At 50.9% G+C, this 17,510-nt stretch overlaps 1 protein-coding gene across 1 annotated transcript; it reads right to left on the reverse strand.

The window, feature by feature from the left end:
• Window positions 1–5,766: 5,766 nt before the first annotated feature.
• PDIK1L (PDLIM1 interacting kinase 1 like) lies at window positions 5,767–14,102 on the reverse strand. The gene is made up of 2 exons (XM_069875524.1): window positions 11,887–14,102; window positions 5,767–9,281 (listed from the first exon to the last, which is right to left on the reverse strand). The coding sequence occupies exons 1-2, from the start codon at window positions 12,169–12,171 to the stop codon at window positions 8,541–8,543; spliced, it is 1,026 nt and encodes a 341-aa protein (XP_069731625.1). The 5' UTR covers window positions 12,172–14,102; the 3' UTR covers window positions 5,767–8,540.
• Between the last annotated feature and the right edge of the window lie 3,408 nt (window positions 14,103–17,510).

Raw genomic sequence — 17,510 nt, forward strand, 5'->3', positions numbered from 1 at the left:
CTCAACATCCTTCTTGTGGGGAGGGGCCAGAACTGAACACAGGATTCGACGAGCGGTCTCCCCAGTGCCGAGTCCAGAGGGAGAAGAACCTCCCTGGACCTGCTGGCCACGGCGTTTCTGATCCAAGCCAAGATGCCATTGGCCTTCTTGGCCACCTGGGCCCCTGCTGGCTCCTGTTCAGTCGCTGTCAACCAACACCCCCAGGTCCTTCTCCTCCAGGCAGTTTCCAGCCAGACTTCTCCTAGTCTGGAGCTGCTCAGGGTTGTTGTGCCCCAAGTGCAGGACCCGGCATTTGGCCTTGTTAAACCTCCTGCCATTGGTCTCAGCCCATGGATCCAGCCTGTTCAGATCCCTTTGGAGCCTCCCGACCCTCCAGCAGATCCACACTCCCACCCAGCTTAGTGTCGTCCGCAAACTTGCTAAGGGTGCACTCGATGCCTTCATCCAGGTCATTGATAAAGACACTGAACAGGGCTGGACCCAGCACTGAGCCCTGGGGACACCACTTGGAACTGGACATGGTGCACCCCGAGCTGGGCTCCAAGCACCTCAGAGCGCGGCCAGAAAGCCCCCAGTGATCCCTAGGGACCTGCCAGCTCCCTCCTACCCAACTGCCTCCAGGAGGTTCAGACTGGACACTAGGAAAGATTCCTTCACTGAAAGGTTTCTCAGCACAGGCAGAGGCTGCCCAGGGAGGTGTTGGACTCTCCATCCCTGGAGAGGTTTAAAAGACAGGAAGGTGAAGTGCCTAGGGATATGATTTAGTAGGGGACAGGTATAGTTGGGCCTGCTGATCTCAAGGTCTTCTCCAACCTAGTGATTCCTTGATTCCATCCCTCTTGCAGCCGGTATGGATGGAGAGCTGGGTACAGTCCAGCCTGGGATGCTCGCAGCGACTCAGGGGATGTGGTGGCTCCAGTGGAGGACATGGGATTCCATCCAGGACCCACAGGTCAGCGTGCTCTGTCCCTGGACAAGAGGGACCTTGGTCTCCTCCCAGTTCCTTCCCAGTTCTCCTCCCAGTGTTGCTGCTGGGGAGCCTGCGCTGGGAACCAGGGCATCCAGCACCTCCCTGCTGGAGCCAGGATCCCCTGGCTGAAGAAAACAGAGGCTAAAAGGGAGGTTGAGCAGGATGAGAGCTGTCAGGGCTTGTCCAAGCTCTGCCTGCACCATAAAAAAAAAATCCCAGTGAAAGTGAGGAAGGGACAAACCACCCGTTCTGTTCTCATAAACCTGGAGGGAGTCCCAGCGGCGCTCAGGCTCGGTGGGCAGGATGCAGCCACGCCGGAGCACGCCCAACCGGCTCCAGAGGACGATGGGGAAAAGGATGGGGCTGAGCGACAGAAACTCGTGGCCATCTGGGATCTGCCCCTAGAAAAAGAGCACCTGGGGACCTTATTTTTCACTCCAGGCAATGTGAATCACTGTTTATTAGCACAGGTTTTGTTTTCCGCGATGGAATCGCAGCAGCCGTTCCAGTAAAGCCACAAGTGAGTAAGAGCAGCCTTTGATTCATCTTTCTCTGGCCAGTGTGAGGTGTTCCCAGGGGATGCTCCTGCCCTGAAGCCAGGCAGAGCAGCATGATTCTTTCTTGGAGCTGCTGCCAGGCATTTACTGTTGAACCGTTATATTTGGACACAGCAGATTCCCTTCAGGATATAAAAGCGATGGTGTCTGGAAGCCTTCCTGGCAGCAGCATCCCAGGCAGCCCCTGCTTCCCCCGCGGAGGTGATGAGGGTTTTGACTTCTAGGAAGGGATTTACCCAATTAATCAGTCTTTTGTGAGCGCTCACAGGGCTTTGCTGTAGTCACATGGATGCTCAGAGTCCCTTGTTTTTATTTAAGGTGACTCAGAGGTTTGGCAAGGCTCTCTCTGCTCTGGGATAGGGTTCTGCTCACCGGGAAGCGAGCACAGTGCCAGGCAAGAAAAGAGTCCTGGACAAAGCCCAGGTAGCTTCCAAGAGCCTGGTTCTACCAGGCAGCAGTCACATAAGATCTCTGAGAGCTGCTAGTCCAGATCCAGCTGGCGCAAGCCCAGCTCTCATGTCCTAGAGCAGCGAGTACCAGATTCCTAAGGGGAAAAAAGGTCAAGAAAGGGGATGTTTGCAGAGCAAACCATCTCAGGTCTGGAGCTGGGTATGGGAGACTTCCAGCCCTCGTGGTGGGAGAGAGAAGTCTGAGAAAGACCTCAAAGGTCACGAGCCCAAGAGCGCAGATCCTCTGTCATTTCTCAGAGCACGTCCAGGTCCTGATTAAAGAGCCCTCCTCTCTCCCCGCTTGTGGTAAGAGGATGCTGCCCTCTCAACCCTGCTAATTCCATCCCCTCCTCGTTACCCACACACCAGGCTTGAGGAGCAGAGGCTGCAGGGCTCCCCGTGTGGCTCCAATGGATCCGAGCAAGGGGAAGCCCAAAGCTGCCATGCCTGCACGCAGCAGGAGGGCTGAAGCCACCCACGTCCCACTGGAGCCTTGCAGATGCATTTCTCCTTTAAGAATAATAATAAAACCCACTTTAACACCCCCATGACCAGGTGCGGGGCAGTGATAACACACACAGCCATCTGTTTCCACTTGCTGGTTTACTTTCACAGCCCACAAAAGCACTTTCTGGTCTGAGGTCCATGCAGATGCCACCACCTGGAGAGCAGCCCGAGGGAGCTGGCAGGCGTTGGAGCTGGGGGGCTGCAAGCTAGCGGGGGCCCAGGACGCAGGTGCCTTCGCTGGGGAAAGGAAGGCTCACTAGACAAGTTTAAAAATATCAAGGGCTCAAATGAGCAGGAATAAATCTGAAACCACCACTTAATCTGAGGCAGGTGCCCACAAGTTCGTGCAAGTAGGAACTAGATCGGCCCAGGAGACAACACTGAGGCTCCCGTGGGTGATCATCATAGAATCATGGAATGGTTTAGGTTGGAAGGGACCTCAAAGCCCTGTTCCAACCCCTGCCGTGGGCAGGGACACCTCCCGCTGGATCAAGTTGCTCCAAGCCCCATCCAGAGGAACCAGGGATGAATGGCTTTAATGGCCTTAAATTGGAAAAGGGATGATTTAGACTAGGCATTAGAAAGAAATTCTTCATGATGAGGGTGGGGAGGCCCTGGCCCAGGTTACCCAGAGCAGTGGTGGCTGCCCCATCCCTGGAGGGGTTCAAGGCCAGGTTGGATGGGGCTTGGAGGCCCTGATCCAGTGGGAGGTGTCCTGCCCATGGCAGAGGTGGAATTGGATGGGCTTTGAGGTCCCTTCCAACCCAAACCACTCCATGACCCTATGAAATCAGCAGTGTCCACCAGCACCCTTTACCTGGTGGAGTGGGAGATGGGAGCTGAGCACATGGGGCTGCCCCAAAGAGAGCGGCCACAGCTCCAACCACCACCTGCAGCTCAGACCCACGGCTCAGCCTGTTTCCCTGCACACTCCTCACAAACAGCAGCCCTCGTGCCATTGCTTTCTGCTTCAGGCACCCAGGATAATCTGGAAATCCATGTGGGAAAAAGGAGATTTAACAAGAACATGGCTTGAGCCACAGCTCCTCTTGCAGCGACAGTGCTGGCTCATACTTCAGGTCACTCAACTACTTGGTGCTTCACTCGCTCTGCTTTCAGGAGCGTGTGGTCTCAGACTCCCCAAAAGCGCTTACAGAGCTGGCAAACAGAGCCCTGCAGCAGCTCTGTCTTTTATTTCCACCTCCCAGCCTTCCCCAGGAGGACAGACGCTCTGTTTGTGGCGTTTCAGACACGTCCTTCTTCCTTCAATGCCCTCAATAACAGAAATTACGCTTTGCATAAACAGCTCTGAGCGCCTCAGACCTAAAAGGGGAACGGAACAGGCGATGCTCATTAAATAGAGTTCATTTACCACTCCTAACTAGTTTTTTGTGGGACGACTCCTTCCATTCACCACACAGATTAAAGATTAAAACCACTTGATGGTCGATACCCATGGAAGGATTTGCAGGACATTGGTGGAGCAAAGGGAAAAGCAACACAGAAAGTTGGTTGGTTTTGCAACAAAAGCAAAACTACAAACCAGGTAAGTTCCTCAACCGAGCCCTCCCCGAAGAAACGAGATGGCCAAGTGGGAGCCCAAGGCTTCAGCGTCCTGCTGAACAAGGGAAATAAAGGAGAGTTTGGGTTATTTGAGCTGAGATGCAGCCTTACTTACATTGAATTCCTTGCACTAGAGTGTTCCCTTGGAGATTCCTCCACCAGAGATAAGTTTCAAGGATGTAGGCTTGGTCTTCTTCATTTTAATTAAGAAAATTAAGGATTTAAGCTTGTGTCTGTATTTACAATCACCACTCCTGCAAATAATCAGAGAGGTTTGAGTTTCTCCTTTAATTAAGGGCTTATCCTTTCATAATCTAAGCTCCAATCCTTTTTCCTTCTGAACAACTGCACGGATTTACCAATTTAACCACACAGCTCCTGCCAGTGGAGGAATCTCCCTGTTTCCAGCACCAGGATATGTAAGAATCCACATGTGACGATGCAAGAACACAGCACATGAGATGAGTTTGGGTTTGTTGCGGGGTAAGAAAGAACAAGACAAGACAATTTGCAGCATTCCCAGTGTGCACAATTCCCACTCCGGGTCTGCACATCCCTTTGTTCTACAGCACTCTTAATTAAAACACGCAAACGACTGCTAGACGTACCATGTATAAGTAATGGTGTTTCCACACCTCTATTTCTAAGGTTTCGTGGGGCATGTAAGACCAGGCGGCCACTGTCACGCAGAGTGTGCGTTTACCAGGCTGCCTTCACCCCTCTGCTTGGGGGCAGCAGGGCTCCCGCACTGAACTCTGCAGCTCTTTGGAAGAAATCCTATTCCAGCACCTGCAGGAACTCAAGGGGAAAGGCTCGCTTCAGGGGGAGGAGTGGCACCGCCCAGGAGAGCAGCAGCATCCATCTGCAGCCTCAAAAATCCAGTAGTACCAGTTGTGGGGTAGGCAGAGCCAGCCAGAGATTTCCTTACAGCCCAGGGTGGTACTCGCTCTGCTTGTACTAACAGTTTCAAGTATGTACTGGATGTGAGAATGCTTTCTCTCGTCTTTAATCCCCTCTAGAAAGGAGGTAGCACACCCAGAAGAGCACTGTTTGATTCTTAAAGGGCTCAGCAGAAGCCGTGGGGAGTGCACGGACGCGGCTCACCTCAAACTGCCTAGGAGACAGCTGTTTTCACCCCAAGTTTGGCCTCGCTCTGTCAAGCCCTCCAGCCGGATTACAGAATCACCAGGTTGGAAGAGACCCACTGGATCATGGAGTCCAACCATTCCTACCAAACACTAAACCAAATATTTATTTTCTGATGTCCAGCCTGAACCTCCCCTGGTGGAGCTTGAGGCCATTCCCTCTCGTCCTGTCCCCTGTCCCTTGGGAGAAGAGCCCAGCTCCCTCCTCTCCACAACCTCCTTTCAGGTAGCTGGAGAGAGCAATGAGGTCTCCCCTCAGCCTTCTCTTCTCCAGGCTAAACACCCCCAGCTCTCTCAGCCGCTCCTCTTGTTCTCCAGCCCCCTCACCAGCTTCGTTGCTCTTCTCTGGACACACCAGTGGACGCCGCGCACTGCCGCTACCTACGGAGAATGAGCGGCGCAGCTATTGGCCAGCTTAGCACCTTTTACAAGCCTAAAATCACTTACGGTGTGACTGATGAAGTACCAGGGCTTCCTTCTTTCCTAACAGAGCAAAGAAACCTTCCCGCAGCTCTGCCAACAGCCAGATACCCCTGCGCTGACCGAGAAGAAAGCATTTCTCTATAAAAAGTTCAAAACCTTCATCGAAAGATTTTATTTCAAAAACAGTCATGAACTTAATAAATTACACATCGTTTCCTCATTATAAATTCTCCATAAAATATAATTTACAGTTTTTAAAGAAAGATTTGAAAAACAAACAAAAAAAAAATCTTTTCTAAGTGCTGAAAAGTATCTTGACTTCGTGTCACGCTGGTGAATTAACTCCGCAGCTGCTACAACAATTTCATTTATCAAAGGCTTTAAAACAAAGACCTCAGACAACAAAAATCAAACAGAACACAGACCTGGAGGACTAGCATTCAGTGTTAGGTTACCCAACAGCAAGGCTAAGCACCAAGAGGGGGATTTCAAGTACCTCCACCCTTTAAAGTGGCAATCAGTGCAAAGAAACGCTTTGGGAGTCAATAAATCTGGCCTTCCCTGTGCCGTTCACTCATCTCTGCACTGCAGGCAGGCAGCACGTCCCTGCTCATCCTTTGAAATGCCTCAGAGCTCTGAGAATCAGATGGGTTGCAAAGCACCTTAGAGGTGAGGAGTGTTGGATTCGTAAAGATAACACAGTTGATTCTGAGTTTTGAGTGGGCAGGAGAGAGAAAAGGCAGTGAGCAATGTGTTTTTAAAAGAATCTCAACTTTAACATGGAAAAATGATATAAATTCTTAAAACTTCACTGATTGAAAGACTGTGCTGAAATGTAAATACTGTGAAACGGTGCTGGCACAGACAACAGGTTTGTTTTCTTCCTTTCGGTAACAAGCTGAGGCTTTAACTGTGCTGAACTCAGTTAAAACATGAGAACAACCAGACCTCCATTTCTAGAATATAAGAATAAATAGATCTCCCCTTATCACTACTCACAGAGGGGCTCCAGGTTTTCTTGTCCAGAATAAGCTCCCTGCAGAGGTCCATGCAGGCAAGTGGCAGCATCCTCAGTTCGATGCAGCCACCTCAGTCCCTGCCAGCTTGTTCCATGCAGGAACGCTGCCTTCTGAAAGTTATTTCTATGACAGCTTCTAAACAATAAATATTTTGAGGCAGGAAAGTGCATTTGCCTGAGAATCTCTGTTCAGACAACTTGCCTTAACTGATAAATTGAAGCAAAACCACAAGGACTAAGGATGGAGGCCCTGCAGGTAACCATCACCTGCTCCACGCAGCCCTGGGGAAGGACCAGCTGCAGCCTGTAGTGCCTTGGGAGTTTGGCAGAATCAGAATCCTTTGCTTTTGGAAGAATAAGTTCTGGTTTATGCTGTTTATTCTCACCTGGGCAGAATAAACACTGGCCGATGAGAACTGCTCTCACGGCGCCGAGAGAGAACGGCCTCTGAGAAACAAGTTTCCCAGAGAATACTTAGAGCTGTTTGCAGGTAACATCTGGGAAGAAAACATTAAATTGATGTTATTAAGAAAACCAGCCCTTGTTATAGCTTAAAACAATTGCCTTTAAAGGCAGATATATTAAAGGCTTCACACTGTTAGACCATGGCAAAGCCAGTTCTGCCTGCCACATGGTGTCGGGTGAAACCTCGCTCACCACACATCCATCTGCCTCTGTGGAGTAAAAGCTGGGGATGAGCAGCCGTTCAAAGCTTTTCATCCTACCACCCCTGCTTTTAAATAAATATGACGTCTTTAAAAGGAGGAAAACAAACTAAAAAATGTGCCAAGGCTGCCACACAAATTGGAGAGAGCTCCTGGGTACCAGTTATTGATTTTCTCCCACATTGGGGAATGGGTGTGTTCAACAAGACAAAGAGCTGCCCCTTCATCTCCTCCTCACCACCAAGTCAGAGGCAGAAAAGAAGAGATCATGACCTGTGTTATCGCTTCAGTTAACAGGGAGACTGTGCTGCAACCACAGTTTGAAGAATCTCAAAAAGAATACACTCTGCTACTGGATTCCCTCATCCCTGTTTCCATAAACTAAACCCACAGTACTCTGTCATTAAAAACCCTCAAGGTGCTGCTGGATTATAGAGGCAAGGGTAGAGGGTACATTGTGAAACTGTAGATTAACTGATTAACAAAGCATTTGATCGCTGGAAGAAAGCAGAATTGAATGATTAATGGCCTAGCCAACATGCCAGTACCTGATCGTACCCATCTGAAATGTGACTCCCTCGGTGACGAGCTCATTAAGCTCTAAGTGCTTCGCTTGGCCATGTCAGCAGGAAAGCTGCAGACCCCCTTGCATTGTATTTTTTGTCTAAAAGTCAAGTCTCAGGCCCTATCTTTGACATTCAAGAACAAAAATAAATTATAAAGTTATTCAAGCCTGGGGAAGAAGGAATCTATCTTCTTCACCTCATTTTCTAGCAGACTCCAATCTTTCAGACCCATAGCAAATAATTTAAGAGAATCAGCATACGCTCCCAGTCACACATAAATATATACACAGAGTTATTTTACAAAGCCTGAAGATTTGCACTGCCAGCATGCAAATCTCTTTTTTTCCATGAGAGTTCCTAATACTGACATAGGAAACTGGAATGTAAGAAATACTCCGTGTCACAGTGCTGGAAATCAATTCTCAGCTCTTCAGACATCCCCCTGCCAGCATACACACAAAAAAAAAACCCATCACAGCTTACGCCTGCGTGTAACATCCCAGTGTGACACACAGCATCGCATCCCGAACGCAACGGCCAAACCCACATTGGTATCAACACAAGAAAGAGATTGGTTTGGTCGAAACAAGACCTTGGGGGTTTGAGTCCAGGCTCGTTTCTTGCGCTGCTGTTGACGAGGTGAGAAGGAGCTCAGTCGAGGGACATGGCTCGGCCGGTCACGTCTCCCAGCTGCTGTCTTTAAAAGCGATGCTGACTAATCGCAGCTCTAGCTCGAAAGCATCGGGTCGATCCTGCGGGTTAGCAGCCAGCATCTCCTTGATCAACTGTTTCATTTGAGCATTCATGGATTTTTTCTTGATGGGGATGAGCAGTTCCATTTTGGGGTTTTCCAGGAGAGCCTCTCCGACAGGCACGATGGCCGTCCCCTGCTTGACGTAACTCCCCAAGAGCTCCTTCTTCGTTTCCGTGTCTATGAACGTCATTCTTTCCAACATTGCCCAGATTATAATCCCCAACGCAAAGATGTCTGCTTTGGCAGTGTAGTGTCCTTCCCAGACTTCAGGGGCCATGTAGAAGTCAGTCCCGCAGGCAGTTGATAGAAAACACTTATTTACGTTGACCGGTTCCTCTGGATTCTGTCCCGAGGCTGAACACACCTTGCTCAGCCCAAAATCAGCTACTTTCAGGGTGGGCTCCAAGTCGCTAGCGTCCACCCTGCTCTGGGATATCAAGATATTGTCAGGTTTGAGATCGCGATGGATAATCTGATTTTTGTGCAGGAACGCCAGCGCGCTGCTGAGCTGAAGCATGAAACTGGTGTTGGTCTTGCGGTTGGGCTTTCGGGACAGCAGATACTCATTCATATCTCCTCCATCACAGAAATCCATTACAAACCAGAGGTAATAAGCACTTTTGGGGTCAAAGGCTATTTCTCCTTTTAATGAGGTCTCTACAAGCTGTAATAAGGAAAAGAAACGTCATAGCTACCAAATGACCACAAGAATGTAAAGATATGATGGAAAAATACATGAAGTTTGGATTTTCCTCTTCACAATCCAGTGAGCAAGACATTGCAGCCGGTGAAATAAAATTTTATGCGAAATTTCTGATGTAAAATAAACACAATGTATTTGTCAGCCTCCTTATTTTCCTGCGTGCCAAGCCTATCGAGCTCACACTCCTGCCCAGAAGCTGGAGCCAGAGCCAGATAACAGTGTTTTGAAAGATACTCGGTGGCCTTTGCGCTCCCATCTGTTCCAGCTGGACAGTGTCCCACCCCAACAAAGCCTGTCCCACCCACCGCGCTAACAACTTCAATCGACAAACACAGCCTCAATGAGTAACTCCGGACCGTGCCAGTGGGCTGTATTCACCCTCCTCTGAGGAAGCCGCACTGCTATTGATTTTTTAAAGCCTAATCTCCATTTCTTGCACCCAAATGTATTCCAAAAAGTGTTCACATGGGATCCCTTAACTCAAAACGCTCATCTACAGGCACAGCTCAACAGCTGCTGCTCCCAACATCTCTCCCACCACCACGATCCGCTGGCTGTTTTCTAAGATATAAGCAGGATAGGAAACTCTAGGACACGAGTAGCTCAGGCAGCCAGCTCTAACAGCTGCTTATTACAACGAGCAAAGCCAAACCAGCACCAGTTTCCCTAACCCTGCTCGCACAACCACACACTTGCCTCTCCAGCTCCTCTCAGGTGGCTCTGAGCATGCTCTGCAAGGTAAAACTTGCAATTATTTCTGTTTGTAGTAAACCAACGCATACTAAACCAAACGTATCCTGCAGGCTTTCAAAATGAAGTAGCTATTACTATTTAGAAAGGCATTTTGAAGTGCTTTAAAAAAGTGACCTTTTCCAACCATGAGCAAAATTACTAGTGACTTACAGCTTTGATTGTGAGCACAATTAGTGCTGAAACCAGACCAACTTAGAATAGTAAATCCATGTGAGAACTAGAAAAACACATATTTAGGGTTTGCAGTCAGTAACAACGAGATTAAGGTATCACGGGGCAGCAGGGAGCCTCCCTTGCCAAGGCAGCACTGACACGGGGCTCTCCCTCCCACGGCGTCACAGCAGCCGCACTCCCATCTCCGCTCAGGGCGTTAAGACAACAACACTCACTGCCACGTCTGGGGCCGAGCACCACAAAGCCAGTTCAGATCTCTGCTTGGCTGAGTTCAGCTGATGGCAGCTACAGCCCTGCCCCTCGGGGACACCAATGTCCCCTCTGCACACACCAGCTCTGAAACGGCACTCGGGACGAGACGAGTGCAAGCCAAGGCAGATCGGATTTTCTCTATTTTAGCTGATGCTGTTATGAAGTGATCGCGGTCTCTTCAGGGTCAGCAGCTTAGCTCTGCCCTTTGCTCTCCTGGAGAAGGAAAACAATTTGTAGTGCTGGCATTTGACTCCAACAGCCCCAGAGATGGGTGAGTGCTCCTTTCTGCATCACTAACAGGCGCTGCCACCACAAACCAACGCTGCAGGTGATCCAGAACCTCTGCCCCACCTTGCACTTCCACTGGTTTAAGCTCCTCCCTGTACAGCTGTCCACAAGTTCCATGCAAACTCTCCCAGATCCACTAAGAAGTAGGATGGGACTGCACTGATTTCTCCCACAAGGGCTGGTCTAGTGTTATTTTACCCTAATCCCTCCGGGAAAGCACGTTGGAACAGCTCCCAAGCTACAGCAGGTTTCCAAAGGCACCGATCCTCTTTCTTTTTCTCACAATGAGAGCTGGACAGCCAGAAAGGGCTGCCAGAGGAATGCTTGGTAACAAAAGGTCCCACATCAGCCATGCAAGAATGACAACAATAAAAGCTGACACGATAAAAGCTGATTGGGGATAACCCACCAAACACAGAGCAGGCTACTGACTTTTTAAACCAGAGTCAAATGTCTGCCAGGGGGTGATTTATAGTTGGGGCAGCTTCTCGACAAGGGAATGAATCAGATTATCTTTCAAAGTCTTCCCAGAGCTACTTCTCAAAAACAGGCGTCTTCAAGCTTACAGGCAACTTAAAGGACACTTTATTCCCTTATTTCTCTTGCCTTTACCTCTCTTTGAAGAGATTAATAGTTACGTATTCAAAACCAGCCGACCGCATGATACCAACTGCTTATTATTTCTGACAGAATTGGAAGTGTTTGCTTCCTAAATCAATGGTCACTTCCTCTTCCAAGGACACCTGAGATTAAGGAATTCTGCAGAGCTCTGTCTCAAGACATGAGCCCACGGCTGCTCGTTAACCCTGCTGCGGGGCTCCTACCAGGTAACCCAACAACCTACACTTCCCTTCTGCTTTCCTCATTGCGCTTCCTCACGTTATCAAAGCAGATTTGCATTAAAGCAGCATGGCTTCAAATTACAAGATACAGGTGACAGATATGCTCTTTTAAAGGTATATAATGACTTTCGGGTGTCAGCAACTCAAACAAAACCCTCTCCTAACTAAGCAAAAATGATTTTGGCTCCCCACCTCTTTCCCTCCCAGCTATACATCCATGTGAATTACTTGCACCCCGTTACCTCGGCTTCATGTACCTGTAAATAAAGGGAGGAACTGGAGCCATGGGACATCTTCTGCACCATGCCATCTTTCTGCAAGATGCATTCCTCCAGGTGAATGACGTTGGGATGCTGGCTCTTGATACTGCTAAGCGCCCAGAACTCACGCAGAGCTAGTTCCACGTTCTCTGGAGCATGGCACCGAATCTTTTTCACCGCGACCCGAGCCGAGGTCTTCCTGACGACTGCTTCGTACACCACACCATAACTGCCACGACCAACCTCCCGTATTAGATCGTACTTAGGCTGGCTACTCACCATCTTCAAGACCAAGGGCTCTGGGGAAGGGCAAAAAACCCACAGAACTAAAACTTAAGAACAAGAACCGGGCTGTATTTTTCCCCCACACGGCTTGGTGCGGCGATAACAGGCCTACCAATACCCTTCAATTAACGCCTTCAAGCATTACCCCGAATGCAACGCTGCATTTGAGGGGTAGAACGTTCCAGAAGCTGTTGTCTACCTGTTGCCATGGACTCGTTCAAAGTAAAATTACACCATTTTGGTGGGATATTAACATTTCAAATACAGCCCGGTTTTCACGGTGGCAACAATTCAAACCTAGACTTGTCCTGTGCTGAGGCAGGACTATCTCGTATGCTCCTGCTCCTTTCTCTCAGCGTCTTCGGTGGATATCTGTGGGAATAATAGTACGGCATCATGCTCTCCATCCACGCCTGGGATAGCGGGGAACAAGTTCTAGCTGAAGCCTTTGGTTAGGCAGCAACAGATTTAATTAACACTGCCTTTTATGGAGATGATTGCATAGGTAAATATTTCTGTTATAGCTTAATCATTAAATTATTTTACTAAGGAAGCTGATCTTATTTTAATATTACTATGATTTTTCACCTCGTTTCCTCTGATTGGGAAGTTTACAGTTACAAAAAGTTAAAAAGGGGCACAGACTGCAGAAGCTCATAGCCCTAAATTCCAGTTTTGCTCAACAGGGCAAGGACTTCAACAAAAAATAAGGTCTTGCTCTAAAAGTAAAACACGAGACACGCACACTCATTAAAAAAAAGCCACCAAATACTGGGTTTATGAACTTCCCTGCAAGATTACAAAGCAAAACACACTAACACTGCTTCACACAAACCAACCGACATGGGACACTGACTATAGATGGTGGGGAAAAAAAGCTTGGCTATCAAATTATCACTGGGCAAAATGGAATGAAACACAATAATAAAAATATCACAGCCAGAGTATCAAAACTAAAATAGTCTATAAGAGTGCCAGTGATAAATGACTCTCTGTGTCAGTGAACCACATGGAAACAGCCTGATATTAGTAGGAAGCTTTCAGTTATCTCCACTGTTTTAGGTACTTTTTTTTCACAAAAAAAAAGAAAAAAAAGAAAAAGAGAGAGAAAAAGAGGTATCATCAGTCTCAGGGCAAAACTGCACAGACATTTTAACTTTTCAGCAAAGTTCTGTGATGAACATTTAGGAGAACATTTTGAATAGAGATGTGATGTGTCCGAGAAACGCATCACGGTGAGATTCCACTCACACGATGCACAGGACTGTGAGGAACAGATAAAGATTACAGCCTGGACATGGGGGTCTGATGAGCCAACAGCCCCTCCCAGGCAGGGGAGAAGAGCAGGATCTGTAATCTCACCTGAGCAAAAGGCTGCGCTGCTCAAACACGATCACATCACGTTCAAGATAAGCATAAAACACTAACCCCTGGTGAGAAAGTTTGCTGGGTGCTGTTACTCTGCTGAGGAACAGGGCTGCTGCCTGCCTGCAGCCTCACCGCGAGCCAGGCTGGGCTGGAAATGCCACCTGGATTATTATTATTATTACTCCTAGACCCAGTGGGAGGCAGTAATTTTACTTACATTAGTGCTGCCTGTGCCCAGGCAGCTCACTCAGGGCTGGGCACAGGGACAGGCGGGCCTGCCTCTCTCCCTCCTGCAGGACTGGGAAGCTGCAGCCAGGGAAGCGCTTTCCCTCTCCGTCTGCCTCATTAGCAACAATAATTACGGAATAAAATAAATTACCCCCACTCCTTTTCGCCCTGCTCCTTCAGGGAGGCCCTGCAAGTGGCTGTCACACCAGGAACCCACTGGCACTGAAGGGATGAGGGTCCAGAGGGGAATTAACAAGGGGGGGCTCCGGCTTCAGAGGGGAATAAACAAAGAGGGATCCTGGTTCTAGAGGGGAAATATCAAGGCATATCTACCTCCAGAGGGACCTGGCTTCCCAAGGGAATTACTGAGGAGAGAGCCCTGTTCCAGAGGGAAATGAATAGGGGGAAAGGCCTTGATCCTGAAGGAAATTACTGAAGAAAGACCTGGCTTCAGAGGGGAATAAAGAAAGGGGATCCTGGGTCCAGAGGGGAATTAATAAAGGGGGGCCTGGCTCCCTGGCACCAGAGGGAAATAAATGAAGGGAAACTGGCTCTAGAGGGGAATTAATAAAGGGGGGCCTGGCTCCCGAGGAGAATAATTGAAAGGAACTCGGCCCTAGACGGGAATTGATGAAAAGGGACTTTGTTCCTGAGGAAAATAAACAAGGAGGGGGAATGAACGAGGCAAGACCTGGCTCCTGAGGGCAATCAGCGAGGGGACAGCTGTCTGCCCAGCCGAACCGCCCAGGAGGGGAGGCCGACCCCGAACCACCGAAGCACCGGTGGCCGCGGCCGCCCCCTCAGCCGGTCCTCGGGCCCCCCAGCCCCGCGCGGCGGGAAGAATGAGGGGAGCACCCCCGGTACCCCCCTGGCCGCACCGGGCCGGGCCTCGCGTTACCTCCGCGCCGCCGCCGCCACGGGCCCGCCCGGCCGCCATCACCGGCACCGTCCGCGCGACAGGCCCCGCCCCCGGGTGGCCACCCCCGCCGCTGATTGGCTGCGATCAGCGACTGGTCACGCCCCCGACTGGATACTGGCCACTGATTGGCTGCGATCCTCTGGTAGCCACGCCCACCAGCACCGTCAGAGGCTGCGTCGGAGCTTCTGGCCACGCCCCCTAATTGGCCGCGCCTCCGTTCTCTGATTGGCCGCAGCCCCCGGGTGGCCACGCCCACCGATCGGCCCCGGGCACTGATTGGTCCGATGCCTGAGAGCCACGCCCATTATTACGTCACAGGCGGTGTCCGCGCTCCGGGCCCCGCCCACTCACTGGCCGAGCCCCCGTTTCTGATTGGCCGCTGTCCTCATATGGCACCGCCCCATATGGCCACGCCCACAGACTGGCCCTGTCCCCCCTTAGCCACGCCCATCAACATCGTCATTGGCTGAATCTGCTCGCCGGGCCACGCCCCCCGAGTGACCACGCCCCTTAACCCTTCTCCTTATCGGCTGTGTCCGCGCTCCTGGCCACGCCCCCTGCCGCCTGGCCGCCATTAGTGAGTGGAGAACCCGGGCCAGGGCCTCCCCACCCTCACAGCGAAACATTTCGTCCTAAGATCTCATCTCAATCTCCCCTCTTGCAGCTAAAAACAATCCCCCCTCATCCTGTCCCTGCCCTCCCTGATCAAGAGCCCCTCCCCAGCTTTCCTGGAGCCTCTTTCAGTCCTGGAAGCTGCTCTAAGGTTTCCCGAGAGCCTTCTCCAGGCTGAACAACCCCAACTCTCTCAGCCTGTCCTCAGATGGGAGGTGCTCGAGCCCTCGCATCGTCTCTGTGGCCTCCTCTGGACTCACTCCAACAGCTCTGTGCCCCCAGCCCCGTCGGAGTTGTTTGCTTTGCCGAGGGCAAACACAGGAGTGAAAAGAAGCATGAGTGGAGCGAGGTCCTGCACTCGGGGCACAACAACCCTGAGCAGCTCCAGCCTAGGAGAAGTCTGGCTGGAAAGTGCCTGGAGGAGAAGGACCTGGGGGTGTTGGTTGACAGCGACTGAACAGGAGCCAGCAGGGGCCCAGGCGGCCAAGAAGGCCAATGGCATCTTGGCTTGGATCAGACACGGCGTGGCCAGCAGGGCCAGGGAGGTTCTTCTCCCTCTGGACTCGGCACTGGGGAGACCGCTCCTCGAATCCTGGGGTCAGTTCTGGGCCCCTCACCACAAGAAGGATGTTGAGGCTCTGGAGCGAGTCCAGAGAAGAGCAACGAAGCTGGGGAAGGGGCTGGAGAACAAGAGGAGCGGCTGAGAGAGCTGGGGGTGTTTAGCCTGGAGAAGAGGAGGCTGAGGGGAGACCTCATTGCTCTCTCCAACTCCCTGAGAGGAGGTTGTGGAGAGGAGGGAGCTGGGCTCTTCTCCCAAGGGACAGGGGACAGGACGAGAGGGAATGGCCTCAAGCTCCACCAGGGGAGGTTCAGGCTGGACATTAGGAAAAAATTTTTGACGGAAAGGGTCATTGGTCCCTGGCAGAGGCTGCCCAGGGAGGGGGTTGAGTCCCCTTCCCTGGAGGGGTTTAAGGGACGGGTGGATGAGGTGCTGAGGGACATGGGTTAGTGATTGATGGGAATGGTTGGATTTGATGATCCAGTGGGTCATTTCCAGCCTAGTGATTCTATGATTCATAGATTCTATGAACTGGACACAGTTTGTTTGTGTTCTGGCTTTGTGTGATGGTGACACAGCTCCTGGTGAAGAGTTGTCTCTCCTCCCTGGGTCTCACTCTCTACCTCTGACCACTCTCCTCTGCACTGTAGGGCTGGAGAAACCCCCCATGCTCAGGAGTTGGGGGCACAGGACTCCTGCCATGGCCTCCCTGCCCTCTCCACCCATTGCACTTCCATTTCAGGAGAAGCCAGAGCCACCCATTGCTTGGAGCCCTGCTGAGAGTGAGCAGAATCTGTTCAGATATGCTCCCACCACTGCACCATTCTGCTCTCGCACCTCTCCTGGATTAATTGGGAAGGATCCCAGTGGTGATTAGTGCCCAGGGCCCTGCCTAAGCTGCTCCAAGCCAATTAGGGGCCAACGAGCTCCTTGTGGGTTTTCAAAGCTGATTAGGTCATAACAACCCCTCCGTCCCCACGAATCCCCTTATTTGAGCCCAGAAGCAATTAGTTAATCAACGCCACCCTCGGGCTGGGTGTTGCAATGGGTGCACATCTGGGTGTCCCTCCCTGGCTCTGGATGGTGACTGACCCCTACATTGCCCTCCCGAGTGTCCGGCCAGCCCTGCTTCCACACCAACGCCTCCCTGGAAGAGCCCCAAGTGCTGAAACGGGGACAACTTTGCAAGATGTGCTTGACAGGTCTCAGCACAGTCACTTGGTTGACATTTGAACCTGCCCGGAAGGAGCACCCGAAAGGGCTGTGGAGCTGCCCTGCCCTGGGAGCGAGGGCTGGCTGCGGTGAAACGGGGCCTGTGCACCCCTTTAACCCTAGAAATTTGCACCCCTGGAATCCTGCACCCCTGTAAACCTAGAACTTTGCACCCCTGGAATCCTGCACCCATGTACTTGTGCACCCCGATACTCAAGCACCACTGTAGCCGTGTATCTGTAGAATCATAGAATCACCAGGTTGGAAAAGACCTCTAGGATCATCGAGTCCAACCACTCCTTTCTGCCACTAAACCGTGTCCCTGAGCACCTCATTTGCCCGTCTTTTAAACACCTCCAGGGATGGGGACTCAACCACGCACCATGATACTCATGGACCCATGGACCCCTGCACCCCTGTATCTATTTACCTATGCAC

This window comes from Phaenicophaeus curvirostris, chromosome 23 (assembly GCF_032191515.1).
Source record: "Phaenicophaeus curvirostris isolate KB17595 chromosome 23, BPBGC_Pcur_1.0, whole genome shotgun sequence".
NCBI lineage: Eukaryota > Metazoa > Chordata > Aves > Cuculiformes > Cuculidae > Phaenicophaeus > Phaenicophaeus curvirostris.

Coding starts and splice junctions, on each gene's coding strand:
- PDIK1L (XM_069875524.1), bottom strand. CDS start 12,171: ATGGTGAGTAGCCAGCCTAAGTACGATCTAATACGGGAGGTTGGTCGT. Junction 9,282..11,886: donor GTTCCTCCCTTTATTTACAG/GTACATGAAGCC, acceptor TCCTTATTACAG/CTTGTAGAGACCTCATTAAA.